Below are 22,537 nucleotides of genomic sequence, written 5' to 3'. Positions count from 1 at the left end.
TATTAACTCCATGTTGATTGCTGATGCTGACGGAATGTGTTCCCACCGCACGCCGCAGCTATTTGTTCAGAGAATGTACTGTAAATCAAATCCTCACGTGTATCCCTGTCTCGCCTCGCGGTTCTCACATCTGAAGCTTCATACTCGTAATATCCCTCAATCAGGACTTAACTAAGCATTTTGTCGCAAGTAAACCCCAATTAAGCTCATGTTGAAATATGACAAAACACATCGTGAAAAAGGATTAACCGAAATTCGTGCCCGAAAAGTGTGAAATGAATATAATTTAATTATTTTGGGTCAGATATATTAAGCCGGTACCTCGGCAGTAAAGAAAATTAATATTTTGCAGTTGAACGCCTCCCTGCTAAAATATTTTATACCGCACTCGTACTGTCCACCACAGGCTGTTCTAGAGCCACTAGAGCATTTTAATTTTGTGCTATTTAATATCTTGGTTACATTTACTGGGCCGACAAATATCCTGCACAAGTAAGCTTTGTATTTGTTACAAGCTTAACACATTTGTTTAGCTTAGTAATCAGCAATTTGGTGTAGATAGTTAAACTAATGAAACACTAACACTAACGTAGTGTGAGATGAAAGCGGCATCAATCACATCTGCGAGCTGCGGTGGGTGTCGAATGCGGCGACGACGGCAACGTGCCGAACGATTTGATGTGTGACGCTTCCTTAGATCGCTTAGCAGCATTGAGACGTTTTTGATTGCATTCCCGACATTCCTCGACTCTTAGGCCCTTTACACTGTGAGCGATCACAGTTTAAATCGGAATTTAGATTGCATGTTAAGGAGGCCAACGGTTTTTTGAGAAAAAGGGGAGTCGTCTATTGAGATTCCGAAGCAAAGCGGAGTGTCTGTGGTGTACCCTGAATAGTTAGTTTACGTGATAATGAGATCTGAAGTAATTCGCTGAAAATTTTAATTAGTATTGGGGCAATCGGTTTGAAATCTAGAGTTGATTTAAAATTATCAATCTCTTTGCAAAGCTGTGATTCACGTATAAAAAATGTCGTAAGATATCGCAGTTTGTAATGTAGAAGCTATCGGTACAGATGTCGCGAATGCCTGTGTACCCTAGATGCGGCTGAGTCTGCGGGAGGATGCCAATCAATCATGGCGGCCGCTGACAGAGCCAGCTGTTGGCGACGCGCCGGCACTATACACCCGCTTCACGCTACCATCATTAACTAGTGGTCACAAACAAGCGCTGATTAAAACAACGTCTGCTCTCTGACATGCAGCTAATACTGATGCTTACCTCCCGTCTATCATGACCTACATTATTAAAATTTGTACCCAGAAGGATATTTTCTACGGACTATTTCCTGTGAAATCAACTTCGTTCATATTTTCGAGATAAGTAGCCCACTGAAATCTGTAGAATACAATACGGAGCGCGAACATTTCGAGCACTTCCAGAGCTCTTATTCATGGATCCAACCGCAACCAAAGATAAATTTTCCAGTAAAAGCTCAAAACTTGAAGTATTTTCGAAGATTAAGTTGGAACGTAGGCCTTTTGTAGTACTTAGGTCTTAACTTCCTTATTTATGGTGGATATTTTTAAATAATTGACAATAATGTCGTGCAGTCTAATTTTTAACGTGTGACCTTATTTTAGTAATAAAAAATGTACATACTTATATTATAAAGAGTATATTTCGTTGTTACAGAGCCTGGCGCCTGACGGTGGTCGGATACGGAGCACTGGTAAGATATCCACTTGACTTTGTTTCTCTCTTGAAAACTATTCGCTGATTCGCTCGACTAACTAACTACTTTGGCTCAGTGCCTCGCCGCTAATTATGCTTCTCTACTTAAATAACAGTTAATATTTTTGTACAAATTACTTCGTTAGTATATAAGCAAGTTTTGAAGAACATTGGCTTATTGTACCTTTAGCCATTTTTTGATTTTAAATAGTTATGGTTAGAGTTTCTAAAATATAAAAAAACAATATATTAAAAGTAAATAAGATAAATGTAAATAAAAAAACCTAAAGTGAGATATCACATGTACTGATGACACCCAATTGGAATTAGAATAAGTATTATAGGAGATATGATTAAATAAATTAACAATATTTAGGAGTTTGAAGTATAAACAAGATAAATGTTAAAATGTTTGAAGTATAAACATGGTAAAAAATAGTTTTTGGTTTATCTCATTTGGTTCATTTATCTGGTAGCTGGAAAAGACTATTGGCAAAGTATCGAACAATTTAGTTAATAGGTACGTCAGAAACTGGCCCAAAAGACTTCAACCAATTACCTATTGTTAGTGGTAGTGCAGATGTAAGGGCCTACAGGGCAATTTATACACGCCACTCATTTCATTACACAGAGATAAGGGTCTCGTGAATATTTGCGCTCAATTTGGCACATTTATGCTTTAGCGTCGAGTGGTGGGAATAAAAACCACTGGCTGCACACAAAACTTTGTTTTTAATACTCCGATTTACGCTATTCCTTTAAACATACTGACACGATGTTAGTAATTACATTCGGCTATCATAGAGGCAATAACAACTCGGTGAAACTCGTAATTGGCAGTAACTGCAGCTCCAGTGTATAATTGGTTGGAATCAAGTTGGGCGCGTGCGGTATCCGTTGACTTCACACTCGAATGGGAAACGCTAACTAGTGGCACTCAGATAGGCTAACACGGGCCCGGGCAAGGCTCACAATACGGATAGTGTGTCCTCTCAACTCGGACGAGCTCAAATAATCACGTTATCGTTGCGATATTCCCCGGAGCCCGGAGCCACGGAACGGGGAAGGCTGAACGAGTAATCCGCTTTGGTCGCGACAGCCACAACTTTGTCGATCGCTCTTCTGAATTCTCTACTTTAAACTTGCATGCCGCGACAAAAGAGTAATAAGATTCGTTCACGGCTAACTTTCTTAAACCTTTAAACTCGAAGTTAGATTTTATTCGGTATACTAATACTTTGAAAAATGTTGGCGCTTGTAGCGAGTTGGCGACATACTTTTTGATACCGTGTATTTTGGACACGTACTCAGCGTGTAACCTACGTGCGCATGATCGTGGCGTGCTATCTAGTTACATTCATATTTAACTTACGTAAGTATTCAGTATTTATACGTAAGCGGTGTGTTTGATGAACAACGACGGTTTTATACATTCTTATTTGATATCGATCATGGATTGTATAATATTAATACAGTAATTTGGCCGGCACGAAAACACGAACCCCTGAACTAAAATTGACTGTTTACCCGCAGAGATAATAAGCTTCAGTCACTATTAAAGTAAGGTCTCGTGCTATGATAAAATGAGACAGTCATCGCAGGCACGGCGTCGGCGACACTGCACGGACTTGCTTACTGCATTATTTAACTGCATTCTGCAGTTCAGTACCCAGCGTAAACTTTGTATCTGTAGTGCAGTGTTTGTGAATTTATGAAGCGACGTGTCTATTACAGTAATGCCCGGAGATATATCACAGTTTTACTCATTCTTTAGAATGTTTTAACTTGTCCACAACATTCTATGATAGTAGGTAGGTACTTGTATGTCGATTATTACCTATAAATTTAAATTCAATACAATTGTAGAACTTCCGTTTTGCTGATAATAATATCTCTGTTTGTACCATAAGCATGAAAGGCTACAGCTACACGATACGCACGTAGTTTATCGGCAACTATTTATCCGGGCGTCTCGAACAGAAATAGTGATATGAAATGTCTATAAGTTATAAAAGGCGGCGTGTAGTATTTTCGATGAGAAAGTCATTTTACTGGGCGTCCCTTCCTGCGCCAACCCGACCGGTTCCCGTCTTCCATCACTCATTCCGGTCACGAAATAGGTGGATATGTGTGTAGTGTGTACCTACATGATATTTTGCACACCACACATTCGCGAAAAGGTTCTCGCTTAGAAACTGGGTAAGGTAGTCTTTTTCTGTACACTAAAATAATGAAGCAATCTTCAAACAGATTATCATCATATGTTTTGTATTTGACGTGATTTACTTTCTAATAATGGCAATTATGTCTTAACGTAAGCACGTATTAATGAAACGCTACGCTACATTACAAAAATATTCTAGAGAACATTTCCTGTTCATTATTTTCACGAACTTGAAAATGTAAATGCTCATTTTATTACAAAAAAGCGCATGGCAATGGTAAATGTACATTTAAATAAAGATTCTTATTTCGGAATAAAGGCAGAGTATTTTAGTTGGTAGTGCAGTGTAGAGAGGCGTTTCAAGCAGCGGCTTGTGAGAACGTATGATATTCGTAGCGTACAAGTGTAGTGATGCTTTCATGAGACGTTAGCAAGCTGGCTCACTGGCTGCTTGTCTGGCAATACTCCACGACTGTGCTGTACACCTTGCATATCACATTTATTTTAGTATACTCCTTATGTAAATGTATATTGGACTAACATATTTTCTTCAAGTACATTAACTATAAAATATTGCTATTTATAACCGTAGTAAGTAGTTAAAGTTTACTTAATATAAATAAACTACCTCGTTGCCGAGTGATTGTAAGTGCGACTGCCGGGCAAGGGGTCTCCGGTTCGATTCCCGTGTCGGGCGAAATACTACTGGGTTTTCTTGTCGAAGTCTGGAAATGTGTCCGTTATATGGCAATAGGCTCACCACACCTGGGACTTACAACATAAATTGAAGTGAAAAGTGGGTGTACTGTACAGTGGCATTTCGTGCCATAATGTAACCATACGGAGATTAGATAGAAATATAAAAATATAAACCTACGTAGATGTAACAAATTAAAGATTTATACAACAAAACAAGTAGTTTATGTAAACCATTATTTTCAATGATTGATTTTTGATAAGGCATTACATATTACAGAATACATACATACATCTGTAAAGAAGTTGCGATAAGTAAATGGGAACATAGATGTTCGATGTTCAACCATCGTGTTGGGGCGAGAGCCCGTAAAACTGTCAGTCCGTTGTTTCTGATATATCTATATTATATTACTGTCCATTTGAGTAGACTACAGTCCAACTACGGATATGCTACGGTTGTAGTTCAAAATTGTATAGACTTATCTAATAACTATATATATTGATGGTAGTGAATGTATGTGTTCTCTAACAGAGTAAATTTAATTTAAAACTAACTAGTTTAAGTATTGACTTCATTGAAACTTTAATGATACACCTATTTCATACATGTACATATATACATTTAAGTACCCTTTTCAAATAACATAGAATATTCGATGGGAACCGTTAACACGTGAAGACATGAGTTATCACGTTCTTAATCGCGACACCAATGTATTCTTCGCACGCACAAAGAAAAAAAATCGAAATACAATTCCCAGGTGTGGAGGGCAGCAAAATGAATTCAAAGTCGACCCGGTTACTTAGCTCAAAATATAAATTTAAAAGTTACAAAGCTATTCCCTATTGTATAAAGCAAATACAAGCGTTTTAATTATTCGCATTTATCTATGTCGTTAAATAGAAAATGATCGTACTTAATTGCCTCGTTTAATTTAAAAATCCTTTTCGAGTTCCGTAGTCGGATAGGGATTCTTTGGCACAATTTGCCATACCTTATCGCAATTAGGAGGTATATGAAATAAAATTTTAATTTACCGCTTACCATATAATTTGGACATTTCTTTCACAATTTTACAAAAAGACGTTAAAACACGAAGAGAAAGAGAACACGTAGAAGAAGAAATCATTAATTTATTAATCTTAATGATCTTTTAAGTCAAAATGTAATAACATCATCATTAATTAAAATGCCAATCAATTACATAGATCTTGTGAAATTTTGTTCCATTGACGTAGGCATGCCTACGCGACGTAGCGCGCGTAGCAACTCGTAGCGTTGTTGTCATCACTTCATATTTATAACACTTTTATTTTATTTCTAGGGATAATTTTCTGTTACAGACTTAGTAGACAACTATCAACTATCAAGTAAATATTGAATATAAACTATTCAACCAATTAATTTATTATAAGTAATATGTCGTGCTACGAAAGGTGTTTGTAGACTTACATATTTTTAGCTGAATGGCGTTATTATAATATTCAACCCATTAGATCTGGATGTGGAAAGGAAAACAAGAGGAAAACTAACTTGTAATAATATAAGCAAAAGCATGGGAGTCGTAGCCAGTGCGTACGCTGTCACGCGTGTCATAAAATAGTGACAATAATATCGTAACATTTCCATGTAAAATGTTTTATTATTTAAACGTTACTCCTATCAAATACTAAAGCTAAATATAAATAGAGTTTTCATTTGTTGACGGGCTAGCTACATCCGTACATGAATATGACAATCCGGTAAAATATTTTTGTGCGTTGTCATCGAGTCTGGCAGCATATTACACGGGGTAATCATCGCCCGTATAAACTGTGGAAGGGATTTGCTGTGATCAGTGACAGCGCATTAAGGCGCATATTGGCAATATAGGCGCATTGAGCGTCAGCGGGCTCAATACCGCCGCCCCTCGTTCTACACTCATAAACCTGTCATTCAGTGCTCCATTATGATTCCTATGGAAAACATCGACCGAGCAATTGTCAAGCTTTACGCTTCCAGACGAGTGTTGCTCGTATGAGCAAACATAATTACTTTATTATAGTCATTATTCGTGCAATACCTACTGCAGTCCAGTGTTTGAAATTGATCACGGCTAATGATGTTCAACTCAGTCTTCTTAACGTAACTTATGTTTAATCAGTTTTAACAAAAATGTAAATGAATTGTTAAAAATTGTGTTATTATTAGAAGCGATGTAAGCCACCTAATTTTTGGCTAACATGATGAAATTGTAATATGAGCGCGGGGAGTATCGACATGCAGTGTGGAGCGTAGTGGTAGCGCGGAGGTCACGCCGCGCGCCGCCGAGCAGGGCCAGGCGGACGGCGAGCACGTGAGCTCCTCACCGGGGACCATTCATGTGCGAGGGCGGCGGCTTGCGCGCGCACCGATCAATACGCTCTGGGCGCGGGCGGGCAGTGCCCGGCCCGCCGCGCGACGCCTCGCACGCGCCTCCGCCGCCGCGAGCCCATGACCGCCCTCCACAGATGACGGAGCCCGCCCGCACCCTACGAGAGCGCCGCACTGTCCCCGCACTCAGCACGACCACTCTCGCCGCGCGATCCCGCATTCGCTCGTACCGCGCGACGATAAGGTAGGAAAATCGATAGTCCCAAGTGCCGCAGCATCCGCTGACCGCTCCGCCGTCGTCAGCCGCACACCGCCGCCTGCCCGCCCTGCTCGCGGCAGCAGCCTGCCCGCGGTGGCCTGCTAGCTGCTAGCTGCTAGCCGTGCGTCACCACTCTCACTCCACATGCTACATATATTGAGGCCACGTTGCGCTAATCATTTTTGATAACCATCTTTTTTAAAACTTACCGTTTTCGAACCATTTTTAAACTATTAATTTAATTTACGTGTAGTTCTATTAATTACTCAAATATAGATAGTATTAGGAATATAATTGTTAATTGAAAATTGTTTTCGACGAAACTAAATCCAAACAAAACGTAAAATTTTACGTAGCCAGTGTTTCAGTAATGAATTAACTTACAATTGCATGTTTTAAAGAGTGTATTAAAATTAAAGACTATTATTTAAGCTATATAAATCTAAATTATAATAAAGTTGGTTATTTATAATCCTAATTGAATGTAGAGATTGATTTCCAATAAGTGTTTCTCGAAGTAGTGTGCTAGTGCCTACGGCCTACATATCACAAACATATGTTACACTCGAAGTCAGTAGGTGTCGGTTCGTGGTTGTAACTTTGTATTACCAACGTTCGGCCCTGATCAATTTTCTTATTAAATCCACCAATAGATAATAACAGTGCTATAAAAATATCAATGCGTAAATCGAAAGCCCGTATTAATGGACGTTTTTAAGTGTAAAGAAAAATTACCCTAATTCTGTTAATAATGTTATAATAGGTAAGACAAAAGTTCACAGTGCGAGTAAAAAAGCTGTCCCTTCCTTTGCTTATCAAACCTAACCTCTCCATTATTCTTATTCAAATAAGCTACGATTTCAATGTAGGAATTTGTGTAAAATAACAGGGTTGTCAAGATAGATAGAAGCACCCTATTCATATTAGATAAACTGTATCGAAACTCATTTATCAGATTGAGCCCAGTCACAAAGCGGCCCATCAAACAAAATTTCCCACAGAGAAAACTCAAAAATATACAAATAAAAGGAGCTTGGAAAGCCTTTCGAAATGGCCCTTTTATGGAACGAAATATACATTCGAAAAGGACAGCGGTTTCCTTCAATATTATGTTGATTTATTTTATTGTTTGTCGTTACTTCAAAGTCATGTCTAGGATTTATTACATTTTACATAAGGAAAGTCACAGTTTCTTTTACCTTTTACTTACTAACTTTAAATTGAACTTTACAATGTGAAGATATTAATAAAGTCAATGATTTTTACCTCTGCACAAAAAATACTTTGAGTACTGTATCGTATAGTTACTCGTATTAAGAACTTATCGTATCAAACACTGCGGCCTACAACCTACAGCGTCACCGAATATGAACGTATCAATAATCACGAAGGAAATGCATTGTTCTGTAAAGGTAGTAAGCGATGTAAGTGAGGTTTGAATATTGACGGCTTTGGCAAGCTGTAGGGGCTGGGGTGTAGGTCGATTATATGTCGTGATGCAGTGCAATTACTTGCCACGGGAAATAGTCCAAGGACGAGCCGCGCTTCAAAGGCCACCCACCTCTGTACCGCCTAGCTTATCGGCTATGCTAATATGTATAATATTTATATACGAAGGTACTTAACTACGTAATTACTTACTTTTGCCATTAAACCAAAATTCTTATTACAATTCTCGTGGATTTATTACTATTGAATTAACACATTAAACTTGTTCAAAGAATTATTACGAGCATTCAGAAACTCAAGCTATGGAAATAAAAATTATTCTTATGGAAATTAAGTGAATATGTTATGTACGTGCTTTAATTTCTTACATTTAGATAATACTAGTAAAGTAATGAATCCTTAGTATCTGACAGATTCAGATATAAAGTTTCGATCGATGTTCTCAAGCAAATTAACAGGTAAAAAAACTATGAAAGGAAAACTACAAACAATTATGAACTTTTTAACATAAACCGAATATAAACATTTTGAAGTTTTCTTAAAAATTTTTTGCAGAAACCTGTCAAATTGTTCAATTTGTGTTGACACCTCTAGCTACCTAAGTATTTTGACTCTTATCCGAATTTGCAAATTGTCGTCGCCTCAAATCCTCGCGTAATTGACACATTTTACGAGGAGTTAAGTCTTCAACAAACATGATTCAATGATGTACATACATTTACATACATAGCAACTTTTTGAATACATCTACTCATACATATATCATCCTATCCGTTCCTTCTATTCTATTTACTACCTAAAATTAGAATGTATTGAAATCACGAGTATACTGGGACGGCTGTTGATATTCCCACGTTTATTAAGAACATTACGAACAAACAACAAATAGGTTTATTTTTAGATTGACAACTGTACTTTACCTTTTTCGTTTTCGATTCATTCAAAGTTGTTAATAAGTACTTTACATATTTCAATTGTAAAGGTAAAAATAACTTCTTTGAAATACAATTGGAAACTTTTACCTTGTTCTAAAACAAATTGAATGTGACGCTTTATGATCTCTTTATTTACACGTGTCTTAAACTTTTGTTAATGTTTCAGGATTTTTACATTTCGTACTTTATAACTTAGTTATTAATTTACATAAAAACAAATAAGTTAATAACTGAAAACGAAGAATTCAGTAAAGCAGGTTTCGTAAGAATCACTAAACTACATTATGGTAAAAATTACATGTACGTATGTAGTGTAGTACTAATCTTAACGTTACATAGAATTTAAAGCCCTTGAATGACTTTCTTCATTCGAAAAACAATCGTGGCATTGCCTGACTAGGTCATGACAAGACTATAAATAAATAACAAACACATCAGCATAGGAAATGTCTGCACAGACATTTGTCGCTCGATTATTTATGGAATTTAAAATGTGTTGCGGCATTCATGAATACTCTGGCAAAATATAGAGTGACACATGCATGAGTAGTTACCTACCGTGCTTTGTTTTGGTTTAGGGGTGAATAGAATAGGATAGCAGACCCGCAGGGCAGACAAAGTCACACCACATCACAGACTTTTGAAGGAGGCTTTACAACCTTATATTTTATTCATCCATTTCGGTTTTGTACGAATAGTTTTGAGGACGGATCGGATCTAAGTGATATGTAACCGGTCACGGTTGCTCATGTTCTCAACAATGTACTTGTCTTCTGTTAGTTTATTAATGAGTTGCTTGTTATGTGTCGCCAGGTGATGCATCAACGATGAGTCGCCGCGCGCGGCCGTGACATGGGAGCGCAGGCATGGGCTGGCGCGCCGTGCAACCGCCGCACATCGCCGCCGGCTTGCTCCTACTGCTGCTAGTTAACCTGCCAGGTATCCATTATTTCTTACTTACAATACGAGTTACATTTCGTTTCTTAGCTTGCTTATTAGGTATTGAAAGTAAGTAATATATCTTATTTCTAATTCTCGTTCATGTTCTTCGAGAAGTATCTTAATATAACAAATCTACCATTTTATGTTTTGTCCCCGTATTCAACATGTTTTCTCGATGCAGTAACCTGCCACCAAGACCACCAAGATGCTGTGCACATCACGGCCATCCTCGGCGAGAGCGTGGTGTTCAACTGCCAGGTGGACTTTCCGGAAGACATCCCGGTGCCGTACGTGTTGCAGTGGGAGAAGAAGGTAGGCGAAACGGTACGACGGTCCACACTCCACTCTTACAATACAACGCTGCTCATCTACCGTGTGTGTGTTTCTGTTCAGTAGAGTTCGGCTCGTCCGCGCGACGCGCCCCGCAGAATGTAAAGTATATCTCGTGCTGTGTCGGCTCCGACACCTATATTGTCCCGTGCTAGTGGTAAAGCGCGGGCGCCGCGGGCCGGGGGCGCCGCCCCAGCGCCCTCGCCCCGCGCGCGCCCTCCGCACGCCTTTTGTGTATCTCTGCCTCTTCTGCGTATTGCCTCGTGTACCTACCGCGCTCGTCACAGACCGGTTCGACATACACCACAGTGATAAAGGCCTTCAAAGCGAGTCCGAGAGAGCAGCAGACCCCCGTTAGATATCGAACATACACATACACGCCACTTTACATGTACAATAAGATTTTTTCCTCGTATTATTTTATTTGGGTGCACCGTTGTTATTCTGAGATAGTATCGGCGCACCATCGCTTACACGGCTGACACGGGGCACGCGCACTCTCCGCGCACTGGCGGCGGTTCTGTCTGTTTCTCTCTTCCTGTGGCTGTGGGCTTCTCCCACGCTCTGTCGGCAATTGTAGATTCATGTACTATTTACTTGACATACTTCCTGTACCTATTTCTCGTTATCCATCCAAGTGACTGCACATTTGATTCCTTGCATGGTGTAGTGCTTCAGTTTTCCCGTTTTCACTTTTTGCATGCTACGATAATAAACTAAGAGAAACTAAATATTGATTAATTAAGCTTTGTAAATTTAATAACTTCTACATATCTCGCTATCATACAAGTTCTTAAACAACGACTTGCGAGTAAATCAATGCAAAATAAACTTTCATCCCTTACTATTCGTAGGTACACGTATGAGTTTCATAATTTGTTATGGTCATCCTTGCATGTTTCAGTAGTTTCCTTTTTTACTAAGTAGATAGTTTTTTATCTTGTAACCGTAAAGCAATATTACTTCCGCGTGCAAATGTGACCAGGTTGCACGTCACGTTACAAGATTAAGCATCCGACTCTGTCCGTGTTTTGTGAAAAAGCATCGCATCGTTTTGAACGCTTTAGACAGATTGGATATGTGTAGCGCCAAAAACAGTTGTGCGGCGAAATGTATTTAGACCTAAGTATTTAGCTGTATGTAAGCTAAGTGGTAGCCGTAACAAGTTCGCACCAGCCGTGGTTCGGAGGTTAACATGTGGCCCTGTGTGTGTAGGGACAGGACATCCCGATCTACATCTGGTACGAGAGCTACCCGACGCACAGCGGCGAGGGCTACGAGGGCCGGGTGTCGCGCGTGGCGCCGGACTCGCCCTACGGCGCGGCCAGCCTCAACCTCACTAATATCCGCGAGTCTGATCAGGTCACATAACATTACAATTATTATATCGTCTCCAACTATAACTGAAAAACTAAATATTAATAAAACTTTGTTTATTCTTAACAGGGTTGGTACGAGTGTAAGGTGGTGTTCCTCAACAGGTCACCCAACCAGCATAAAAATGGCACATGGTTCCACTTGGACGTGCACGCGCCACCACGCTTCTCCATCACACCGGAAGACATTATTTACGTTAATTTAGGCAAGTTTATTGTTTCAAGCACCTATTACATCTTAATCCAAATAAGGTTTCTATTTTTTATGTATCTTTGATTTTAAATGAGTAACCGAGTATTTGAACATTTCCAGGAGATGCCATCATCCTCAACTGCCAGGCAGAGGGCACGCCCACGCCGGAGATCCTGTGGTACAAGGACGCGAACCCCGTGGAGCCGTCAGGAACTGTGGGCATCTTCAACGACGGCACGGAACTGCGCATCAGCAACATCAGACACGAGGACATCGGAGACTACACGTGCATCGCGCGCAATGGCGAGGGACAGGTGTCGCACACCGCGCGGGTCATCATCGCTGGGGGAGCCGTTATCACTGTGAGTCTGCCATACTTTAACACTTTAACTACGTAAATCTTAATCTTGTGTATACAAAACATATTAATCTTGTCAATGTATGTATTAAGCAAGCCGATTACATGGATTACTAAACCCATTCAACCAATATATTATTATAATATCAATTATGTTCCAACTCGACAATATGAATAGCATAAGTCGTTTTTACAATATTTCTGCCATATTATGGTAATCAGTGCTATTGCAATCATGCAAGACGTCGGTATTGGGTTTAATTATCGGGAGCAGCTTGTCTCTCATCAAAAGTCACCATGTACCAGATCTGTATGGATCCTCTTGTCACAATGATAGTTCTTTAAAACACGATATTTTCTGCAGATGCCGCCAACAAACCAGACAAAGTTAGAAGGAGAGAAAGTTCAGTTTTCATGTGAAGCAAAAGCATTACCCGGTAATGTGACCGTGAAATGGTTCCGTGAAGGCGCGCCGGTGGCCGAGGTGGCAGCACTGGAGACCAGGGTCACCATCCGACGTGACGGAGCGCTCGTCATCAATCCTGTCGCTGCCGACGATTCGGGCCAGTATCTGTGCGAAGTGTCCAACGGAATAGGCGACCCGCAAAGCGCATCGGCCTATTTGAATGTTGAATGTAAGATTTTATTCTTATGTATTGAAAATTCTTTCCGAACATAGTTCCCTTTCTCACATAGTTGAAGCAATCGAAACAATGTAACCAAGAATTGTATTGTGAATCTGATTGAAAAAGAGTAACCTATGGAGTTTCTTGCTCGTTCTTCTCCATAGGAATCTACACTTTGGAACGAGCAAATAGCTTCACTAGAGGACTGACCGACAGACTGACGTTATTAATATTATTATATTTGCTTTGACGTTCAAAAGTGCCTTCCTGGTCTAATTGAAATAAATAATTTTGACTTTGACTTTGACAATTATTTCTTAAATTGTTGTGATTTGGCTACTATGACAGTCCTCATGAATAGATGTGATCTGACGATGCAAATGTTCACAGACCCAGCGAAAGTAACGTTCACACCGACCGTGCAGTATCTCCCCTTCCGGCTAGCAGGAGTAGTGCAGTGTTACATAAAGGCGAACCCTCCCCTGCAGTACGTCACGTGGACGAAGGACAAGCGACTGTTGGAACCTTATCAGACCAAGGATATTGTGATCATGAACAACGGTTCCTTACTGTTCACCAGGGTCAACCAGAACCATCAGGGTCGATATACTTGTACACCTTACAACGCACAAGGAACTCAAGGGTCATCTGGTAAGTCAGGATACTGAATAACAGGACATTAATCTGTGATGTGTACTTTGTAAAGAGTATAAACTAATGACATGTTTGTCTTGCAGGTCCGATGGAAGTTTTAGTTCGTAAACCACCTGTGTTCACAGTGGAGCCAGAACCGCTGTACCAAAGAAAGGTAAAATTATAAATATTTTTTGGGACATTGACATGGTTTATCCCTATCCAAGTATACTACAATTCCGGATCTTAAACTCAATTAAATTACCGTAATAGTTTCAATCATTGTACCTAATCAAACCTATCATTGCATGTTTTTTTCTCCTGAATCTGTCTTCAACCCAAATAGAAGATATACCATAAATAATTATTGACACACATTACTGATACAATCGGTACCCAATAAGAAGTGTTAAACTGAAAAGACGACTTGGACTTACTTAGTAACAATTTATAAGCAAGCAGTGTAAGAGTATAAGTCGAGGAGTGAGTATATGATGGGTGGCGTGCAGGTGGGCGAGTCGGTGGAGATGCACTGCGAGGCGCAGGAGGCGGAGGGCACGCAGCGGCCGAGCGTGACGTGGCGGCGCCGCGACGGCCTGCCGCTGCAGAAGTCGCGCGTGCGCGCGCTGCAGGGGAACATCACCATCGACACGCTGCGCCGCCAGGACTTCGGCATCTACCAGTGCGTCGCCTCCAACGAGGTACCCACCTTCTACTCTTCATCTATAACGGTAAAATGGGGTGAATAGGGATCGAGAGGTGAATAGGGACAGAAGAGAGGTGAATAGGTACAGGGAAATTCTTCATAGTATCTATTCACCCCTCTTCTGTCCCTATTCACCTCTCGATCCCTATTCACCCCATTTTACGGTACTTTAGCAACTTCTTCCTAACCTATATAATGTCTCCAGTTTCTAGGTCGTTCGAGAAATAATAGTTACTTCATCCATATTATTTGTTGAACCTATGACCGGAGTATAGCATACAGTTACCTCGTCAAGTTACTCTAAAGTATCACTTCAATAGATTTTCCACTTTATCGCCATTCTCAAAAATAAGTTGAAATATTAACGTTACCTGATACAACATATACTGGTACACCAATATTTCTGTTGTCTACATAACTTACTTGCACGGAACAATATACCTACTTACATAAGTCACCTGACTTTGTTTTTGAATACTCGACTTTTCTTTTTAGGAATATTTAAATACTAGCGGACCCGACAGACGTTGTCCTGTCTACACGTCTTTAATTTGAAATTTTGTCGGATCCAATGTAAAACATTCCAAAACTACTAATAAATTAAAAATTAATTAAAAAAATTGTGAATCTAAACCATTCTCAGATCCCCTTGAACACACACAAAAAATTTCATCAAAATCGGTCGTCGTTTAAGAGAAGTTCCGTGACATATACATCTATTACTGTCTTCGTTGGTGTAGGTGGCGACGATAGTGGCGGACACGCAGCTGGTGATCGAGGGCACGCAGCCGCACGCGCCGTACAACGTGTCGGGCACGGCCACCGAGTTCCAGGTCACGCTGCGCTGGCAGCCCGGCTACGCGGGCGGGCCCGACTACAAGCAGGACTACACCATCTGGTACCGGGAGGCCGGCTTCTCCGAGTGGACCAAGGTGCCCGTCACGCCCTCTGGTGCTACTTCTGTGAGTATACATGCTACATAATCTGTGCGACTTTACATTACAGAGCAGAGATTAGGTAGCCACGCTCTCTGATAAACCTGAACTGTTTTAAACTGCGATCTATCAAGAGTAAAGATCGTGACAAATCTTCGTATTCCTCATATGTAGGGGACGCTCATTAAACAAGTCTTAGTTGTCGTAGTTTCGTAGCCAGTCTACAACGTAGGGTCTACGCCACTAACCTACAGCGTAGCGTCTACGGCGTAGGCTTACTACGCAACTACGTGCGTATAGCCTAGAGGTCTTTGATTTGAAAGATTAAATTATTTGATGCATGTCACTGAGCTCAATTTCCAGTTCTTTATATCCAAACACTGGCATTTAACTTGCAGATATCGTCACTCCACATAACTTATGCGCTATCATAATATTGACTGTACAAAGGTATAATTTCTATTTATCATAACTGTTATTTTCACTCAGGTCACAATAAACCGACTGCAACCTGGAACCACGTACGAGTTTCAAGTGAACAGTAAGAATACGATAGGAGAAGGAATGATGAGTAAAGCTATTACAATAAGAACTCTTGGTAAGTGCTGCAATGTATTTTATTCTATAATTATATATGTAGTGGGATTTGACACGACGATTGATAATAATGTTGTATTACTAACATGTATTTTAACATATATATGTATAATAGGGATGATGACGGGGTATTATTAAAAATCTATGTATTTAGTCCGTTAGGTTATGGAAAAATATTAGATACGTTTTTTTTATTATGTCGAATAAGATAACAATACTCAGATAAAATGAATCAAAGTTTGGGAATGGGTGCAAATACGTGATTCTACGTACCTAGAAGTGAAATGACGAGATATTTCAAATCAATATATCTTCGAAAGTAGTGTTTCCATAAGAAAATTTAAAAAAAACCTGTGTAATATTTTAAAATATAAAACAATCTACAAGACGGACATTAAAATTAAAATAAGTCATCTACCCTATTGACAATATTGTTGTAATAATAACATGTATGGGTGACGGATTTGCTTAATAACTGTTGTATGCACAGGAGTACAATAGTTTGAAGAAATAAACTAACATTATCGGTTTAGTTGGAACTAGAGGTGGGTCCTATAACTTGAGATTGCTTTTTTAGATGTAGGCGCCAAGCCGAAGGCGCCCCCCACCCCGGCGGGGCCGGTAGACGAAAAGATATTCCAAAACGCACCCGAAGGCTCCGGTATATACACACAAATGTTGCACAAACACATTAACATAGTATCACCATTCACCACCATATCCAAGACAGTCATTCATTTCCCTGGGACGCGCCGGACTTCAGTGTTCCGGTGTTTTCATGGTTGTATCTACTGTAGATCCTGGTGCACAGGAGTTGCAGCAGTATGGGAGGTTGTGGCAGGCTTGTCCCAAAAAAAATTCACCATCATATTATATCACCATTCTTTCAAATGTGTTTCGAGTAGACTCGAGTATTCGTAGATGTTAATTTATGTTGGCGTACGTAGTTCGTGCATGGTACAGATAAATTATTTTAGTTGTGTTGTATTAAGTGTAGTGATCATTATAACATTTGCATGCATAATCAAATCATAACTCATCTTAAGGATCTTATTATAAAGTTTATTTTACTTTGAACATTGTTACTTTTAGCAACAGTTGTTTACATCAACACAGTTTATACTGTTTTGGTTTATACATCAACAATTTACACATATCTAGTCATCAAACCATCTTATCATCATTTTACTGCAACACCTCACATTTCTCAGCATCATTCAGTCTTTCTCTCAATTCGTATACCTATGCAGTGTCGGATTAACAAACAAGGTAGCAATTGCTATGGGCCCGTGCATAAGGGAGCCCGGCACATAAGGAGGCCAGCATATGCATAACATACTACCACATTCTTAACCTTTCGAATGCCATGGTTCGCTAAAAATGAAAATAGTCATCTATAACCGACTGTGGTGCTCAAAAGTTTAATTTTTATAAGTAAAATCAAGTTGGTCCCTTAACAACAATTTGCTACGAGTCTGGCATGCTTAATCCGTCACTGCATATGCAATATATGCACCGATATCTAAGACAGCATGGTGTTTAGGTCCGAAGTCAGGTCCGCCGCGCAACCTGACGGTGACGGAGGTGCACAACGGGTTCCTGATCACGTGGCAGGCGCCGCTGGAGCGCTCGCACCTGGTGCAGTACTACACCATCAAGTACCGCACCGACGCGCAGTGGAAGACCCTCAACCGAGGACAGATACGGCCCGAGGAGACCAGCTACTTGGGTAATAACAATAATAACGCTAATATAAGTTTTAAAACTGACATGGTCACTAACACTAATATTAGAACTTGAAACGGGATATTTACCATATTTATTTGTGCCTATGAGTTTCCGATATCTCAGCGCTGTTGCAAGCTTATATTGCTGTTATAGACACAAATAAACATGGTAAATATCCCGTTTCAAGTTCTAATATTAATAACGCTAAAATTTTTTTATCCTTCCATCCCATCATATCAAGACGTCATTTTATCACAGACTATTTTTCACACAGTTTATCCATCTTATTGATGTAGCTAAATAAATAAGTTACATTTCTAAATTATCTTTAAATATAACTTAACATAACTGTTGTACTAGATAAATCCTTAAATTATTCTATGAGATACGTACAACATTCGTACTTGCTGTCTAAAATACATAAATAAACGAAAATTTGCCTTAACATAGATAATTAACAAAAATAAATAATATCAGATCATGAGAATGAGATAACAGTGGAACAAACAAGTATAAAGGTTGGCAGATAATTTGGCAAGATTTTGTTATAATTTTTTTCAAGAAAATTACTTTATTAACTAAAAATACGCGGACGCGGACGTTCAATAGTCAGCGCAACGTCGCCGCGTCTGCGCACGATGCTTGTGAAGATCAATCCCTGTGCGATTGGCGGAACTTTCTTATTATTTAAAAAATAAAATTGCCAAGTTACGTGCCGAAGTATACAACGTGTAACAAAAAGGGGGTATACGTATCAAGTGCACGGTTTCTAGATAACATAACAAACGATACGGGAAGGGTTTTTTAAACTCATGTTTTCATGGTACCAAGTTATGAATTTTTCAATCACGCCGCCGCGCGAACATAATTCTTAGGTAGACAGGTACTAGGCGATCAGATTGACAGAAGAAATGTTTCGTAATATTAGCGAGTGACCCCTGTAGTGTTGTGACACGTTTGTATGATTTGAAACCAAGAACTATGCGATACCAAGTATTTGGTACTAATTTTTTTAATCGTATTTTAAGCTGAAACTTTGTGTAGAGCTTCTATTCAACCTGTATTCATCAGGGCTTCTTGATGTATATGGGTATTTAGTTACACGTTGTATAATAGTAGTACGCTTGCAGTGAAGAACCTGGTGGGCGGGCGCACGTACTACTTCCGCGTGCTGGCCAACTCGGCGACGAGCTACGAGAGCTCGGAGGAGGTGAAGTTCCCGGTGCCGGCGCGGGTGAAGCACAAAGCCATCACGGCGGGCGTCGTCGGCGGCATCCTGTTCTTCATCGTCGCCATCATCCTCTCCGTGTGCGCCGTCAAGATCTGCAACAAACGTAAACGACGTAAGCAGGAGAAAGGTAAGGCTCGCACCGCGGCCGCTAGTCCGCTACCGGCGCTAGTACTTCCCGCGGTCTTCGACACCACTAGCTTCTACGGAACTTCCTACTGACTTCGCTACAACTGGCTAATTACAACACTTTTTGTGAAACTACATGAACTCTACGACTCTTGAAATACACAGAACTTGACCTTATACACAGATTTGAAAGCTGTAAATAAAAGTAATATAATATATTTAGTTAGAAGAAGGTCTTAAACGTTTTGCTATGTTGGTATCTTACAAAAATAAATACGTTTACCCATAGCTCTGAAACGTAACGTACATACTAGTGGAGTTCACTAGAACATACTGAGCAACAATGTTGCCAGTAGTGTGTATAAACAACACCAAGTTCCTTAGGCTCTTCACATAAATAGAACATTTATCGCAAACAGTTAGACTTCCTTACATAACTTACCATATTGTCGGCAAATTACATATTCGTTTGTGTATTATCTGCTTATTTCATACACATTGACATTTCCTTTCGAAGCTTTTTGCATGACTTTATATTTATGTAAATTAAGCATTTTAGTGTTAACAGTAAGGTAAGAGTAAGTGTACTTAGCTAGACAAGAATCTACTCGTTCACTAGAACATTTATGTTGCTGAAATATGTATCTAGCACTACGACATGAATTACTTCCTTGCGACGTATTCCTCACTGTACCATAAATGAGGTACTTAAAAAGTCTCGATACGATATACATAGCCGTAAAACATATACCTACCTAATTTTATTTTGTAAAATATCCTGATCCAACACAAATGTCTAGTAGACATCGCTAGTTCGCTGTTGTTACTTTCCCAATTGTTACTTAGACGAAAGATATACTTTGTACATAAAGTTATAATTTTGTGTTATGCATGTGTGGGCACATTATGTTCTCCCTGTGTTTATTACTGTTTATCCATATTCTCGTCTGTTGCTCTCGTAGTCACGAGGACATCTCATTACTGCATAGTTTCATCGCTCAACACACACTGGAATGAACCACTTAATCTACGGAATCAAATCATAATTGACAACCAGTATAACGTTTGCTATTTGATAACTTTGTTTTACTTGCGAACATCATATTATGTATTGACACAGAAGTAGAGTAGTGTTCATTCCGGTGGTGGTTGTGTTTGGTTGACAATATGGTGGGTGGTGGCGGTGGGGGGGGAGGTAGCGTGGGTGGCGGGCGGCGGCCGTGGCTGGGTCGGGGACGAGCTCCACTGCACTACGTTAATGTTCAGAAATTATTCGATTGCAGCATACAACATGGTAGCCGCGCGACTGACAGATCTCCGCGCCGCTGATAGCACTCAAGTGCCTTTTAAGAAGTAAGTAACTGGCCATGCGCTTGATTATAACGTAACTCAATTACTTATTTGGTGCTTTCAAACAATTCTAACTCTGTACTCACTATATTCACGCTGCATAAAACAGGAAATCAGGTTAGTTGTCAGTAGTCTCTTTTCTCTATGCTGCTGTGACAATAAGAGTGAAGCTAATGAAATATACTTGTATGTTGACACAGATTTAGAGAACGCGGAATATCGAGTATAGTGCAATGTTTGCGGTTCACTGCAAACTGGGTGTGGCCCGCGTCGCGCTGCGGGGGCTCGGTGCGGTACTGGGCGTCGGCGCGGCGCGTGTCGGCGGCGCCCTCCGGCTCGCCGGCGCCCTCGCTGGCGCCCTCCTCGTCCGACGACGGCGGCTTCCTCCCGCGCCTCCGCGCCCCGCTGCGGCCATCGGCCGCGCCGCCGCTGTTCCGCGCGTCGTCGCCGGCGCTGGCGCTGCACTGGCCGCCGTGGCCGCCGTGGCCCCCGTGGGCGGCGGCCTGGACCCCTGGTCTCCGCTGCACGTGTCTGACCTCAGCTCCGTGCCCTTCCCGAGTTCTGCCGACGGCTCATTCCCCACGCCTCCGTCTCCGTTCCGCCTCCGCTCGCTGCGGCAGAGCGCCCACGACCCGCTGCGCGCCGCCACCGGGCCGCTCGCCCGGCCCCGCGCCCGGCCGCTGCCGCGCCACGCTCGGCCGCGAGCAGTCGCGGACTTGCCGCCGCCTCCGCACGAAGCATCGCCTGAGAGTCGTTCCTCATCCAGCGGGTTCGGCAGTAAGAACGCGTCGTCCTCGCAACACAACCGCAGCAGTAGGACGGGCAGCCTGGCGGAGTGGCGGCCGCCCCCGTACCGGCCCCCGCCGCCGGCGCCGCCGCCGCGGCCGGGCTCGGGCGAGGTGGGCGACGCGGGGTCGGTGGACGTGCACTACGAGTGGGACCGCGCCACGCGCACGCCCACTCCGTCGACTCCGGAGCGCACGCGCGCGCGCCCCTCGCGGGACGACGTGGAAGCTCGAGTGCGTGCTATGAAAGAAGAGTTCCTCGAGTTCCGCAAGCGACAGGCGCTGCGGCGTCGCTCCCCGGAGCCCCTGGCGCCGCCCCCGCCGCTGTCGCCGCTGTCCCCGCTGTCCCCGCTGTCCCCGCTGTCCCCGCTGTCCCCGCTGGCCGCGCTGGCCCACTCGCCGGCCGCGCCCGCCGAGACTGTCTGCTGACCCTCGAGCTGCTGATCATTATCGCTTTGCTCCCCACCGACCCAATCTCATAAATCAATACGCTTCAGATATTGTACAAAGCAATAAGTATTTAAAGTCCGAATTTACTCCAGCGAATACTTAATTATTATTTGAAATAACACTTTAGCTTGAGCAAACATACTGAATATCGGGCAGGAACGATGATTGACAATCAAATACAGCAGTCGGTAAATTTTCATTATTTATTAGGTAGAGCCCAATGACCTACAAAACGGGGGCTATTTGGAAGTAGATATTGATTTGGTACGTTCACTGTTTATGTAGTGTTAAAAGATCCCACCAGGTCACTGGCGTTACGACCACGCCGCCGGTAACCATTATTATAAATATAGATACTTAGGAAATGATGACTTAAGTCGCACAAAATATTTGCGACTGTAATAATGTACGTATAAAAAGTGGATGCTGTGACGGTTCTTGGTCGCACTGCCTGCTTTCCTATCTGTTGAAATATGTCAATTAATTGTTCGAGGCAAACGCAGTCACGGCCTTCAATAACAACGTGGCAATGTAAAGCAACACAAACTAACGCACACGACTGTATTTAAAGTACGTGTT

General features: G+C 41.4%; 2 protein-coding genes across 2 annotated transcripts in view; both read left to right on the top strand.

Moving 5' to 3' along the window:
* The window catches only part of LOC118264893 (protein turtle), a 58,991-nt gene extending 37,920 nt beyond the window's left edge, over positions 1-21,071 (top strand). Inside the window, exons 2-18 of the mRNA XM_050706045.1 lie at positions 1,695-1,731; positions 10,406-10,531; positions 10,716-10,858; positions 12,080-12,226; positions 12,311-12,446; positions 12,554-12,795; positions 13,156-13,426; positions 13,808-14,068; positions 14,155-14,225; positions 14,560-14,751; positions 15,497-15,718; positions 16,181-16,289; positions 16,866-16,949; positions 17,832-18,017; positions 19,147-19,374; positions 20,640-20,726; positions 20,924-21,071. Coding sequence (XP_050562002.1) covers positions 10,459-10,531; positions 10,716-10,858; positions 12,080-12,226; positions 12,311-12,446; positions 12,554-12,795; positions 13,156-13,426; positions 13,808-14,068; positions 14,155-14,225; positions 14,560-14,751; positions 15,497-15,718; positions 16,181-16,289; positions 16,866-16,949; positions 17,832-18,017; positions 19,147-19,374; positions 20,640-20,671 — 2,397 coding nt within the window. The 5' untranslated portion in view covers positions 1,695-1,731; positions 10,406-10,458 and the 3' untranslated portion in view covers positions 20,672-20,726; positions 20,924-21,071. The remainder of the gene's footprint in view (positions 1-1,694; positions 1,732-10,405; positions 10,532-10,715; positions 10,859-12,079; positions 12,227-12,310; positions 12,447-12,553; positions 12,796-13,155; positions 13,427-13,807; positions 14,069-14,154; positions 14,226-14,559; positions 14,752-15,496; positions 15,719-16,180; positions 16,290-16,865; positions 16,950-17,831; positions 18,018-19,146; positions 19,375-20,639; positions 20,727-20,923) is intronic.
* Positions 20,957-21,937, top strand: LOC126912645 (serine/arginine repetitive matrix protein 1-like). The gene has a single exon (XM_050705700.1). The coding sequence runs from the start codon at positions 20,957-20,959 to the stop codon at positions 21,935-21,937; it is 981 nt and encodes a 326-aa protein (XP_050561657.1).
* The last annotated feature ends 600 nt before the right edge of the window (positions 21,938-22,537 follow it).

Source organism: Spodoptera frugiperda, chromosome 28 (assembly GCF_023101765.2).
Source record: "Spodoptera frugiperda isolate SF20-4 chromosome 28, AGI-APGP_CSIRO_Sfru_2.0, whole genome shotgun sequence".
Classification (NCBI taxonomy): Eukaryota; Metazoa; Arthropoda; class Insecta; order Lepidoptera; family Noctuidae; genus Spodoptera; species Spodoptera frugiperda.
Note: the sequence above shows the minus strand (reverse complement) of the source record. Positions and strands in the feature narration are given on the sequence as shown.